The sequence below is a fragment of the Trachymyrmex septentrionalis genome, unplaced genomic scaffold, assembly GCF_001594115.1.
Source record: "Trachymyrmex septentrionalis isolate Tsep2-gDNA-1 unplaced genomic scaffold, Tsep1.0 scaffold7, whole genome shotgun sequence".
NCBI lineage: Eukaryota > Metazoa > Arthropoda > Insecta > Hymenoptera > Formicidae > Trachymyrmex > Trachymyrmex septentrionalis.
The window spans coordinates 2,972,361-2,973,564 of NW_017305884.1; the positions used below are offsets into that span (position 1 = coordinate 2,972,361).

A 1,204-nucleotide genomic window follows, 5' to 3' on the forward strand; every position below is an offset into this window, starting at 1 on the left:
ACATCTACAAAAACATCTACAAAAACATGAAGCAATCAGAGAGGAAAATGAACACCATAAACAACTGTTTCAGATTGAAACTCTTTTCTTGAGTATACCGTTTTCTCTCGCGATCTCTGTCCCTCTCGGAACGTTCCCTTCTGTCACTCCTCTCTCTGTCTCTATCCCTCGAACGACTCCTCCGCTCTCGATGTCGTCCCTTATCTCTCTCCCTCTCACGGTCCCTGCTTCTAGATCGACGTCGTTTCTTCTCGGGTTCGGCCGATCTCGATCGCGATCTCGACCTCGATCTCCGCCGGTGATGTCTGTCTCTATGTAACCGTTTATTTAATAATTAGTTCGAGATAACGAAAATGAAAGAGAAAGGTGTATCACATAACCTCAATTAAGCGGATCACTTACTTGTCGCTACTTCGCACCATGGTCAATTACGAATCAATTACACTATTCTAATTATTATATAAATATTCAAAATGTTACTAAACCTCTATCGCGCACGCATTTATATCCTTATTAATGTAATTACTAACAATTAACGACAATTTTCGCAATATTGGAGCTTCGAGTACCGTCCGTTTATTTTCACGTTGTACGAACAACGTCCTCTGTCGTCTTTCGAGTGTAACTAATCGCGAGAAGTCGTTTGCCGCTTCGAGCGTTTCGACTTTCGAGAATCGCAATTTCGCCTGCGATATTTTTCAAACTGGCGCTATTACGCGCCGCGGTGGCTCTCGGAAATCGGGATCGTGTGCGTCTCACTCCGTATATTTTTCGCGAGTGTTACCGTTTGAATGTGAATTTCGTACGCAAAAAGTCGTTCGCGAGTGCCCTGTGGGAAGATTGTCGCGATTGTAACGCGTTGAGTCGCACACGAGCGTTATCGCGCGATAATCAACATAATTTCAGAACCGACGACGCGATCGAGTCGTCATGATGCTCCATCGCATGATCCATTTCTGCCTCGATTGAATCTACGTATCTCAACTATCTCAAGTGCATTAAAATAAGAGTAGCAAACGTGTGATCGTCATCAGGTATATTGGCGTATTGCTATTCTGTACTTTGTCCTGTAATTTGTAATTACTGATTATATGTTTATGCTCCAATATATGTTCGAGTAGCGGCGTCCGGATTAATGTAATTTTCTCTTTAGAACAGAAATATGAAAAGTGACAATTTTTATATACAATTTATATATATATAT

The 1,204-nt window shown here is 41.7% G+C and overlaps 1 protein-coding gene and 1 long non-coding RNA gene across 2 annotated transcripts in view; one reads left to right on the forward strand and one right to left on the reverse strand.

Annotated features, from left to right (window-relative positions):
• The window catches only part of LOC108753492 (probable ATP-dependent RNA helicase DDX46), a 4,700-nt gene extending 4,109 nt beyond the window's left edge, over positions 1-591 (reverse strand). The window contains exons 1-2 of the mRNA XM_018495086.1: positions 403-591; positions 99-311 (exon numbers count right to left, since the gene is read on the reverse strand). Of these exons, the coding sequence (XP_018350588.1) occupies positions 99-311; positions 403-422 (233 nt within the window). The 5' untranslated portion in view covers positions 423-591. The remainder of the gene's footprint in view (positions 1-98; positions 312-402) is intronic.
• Positions 592-728: 137 nt separating this feature from the next.
• Positions 729-1,204, forward strand: part of LOC108753497 — a 36,060-nt gene continuing 35,584 nt past the window's right edge. The window contains exon 1 of the long non-coding RNA XR_001939627.1: positions 729-1,034. This is a non-coding gene — a long non-coding RNA (uncharacterized LOC108753497). The remainder of the gene's footprint in view (positions 1,035-1,204) is intronic.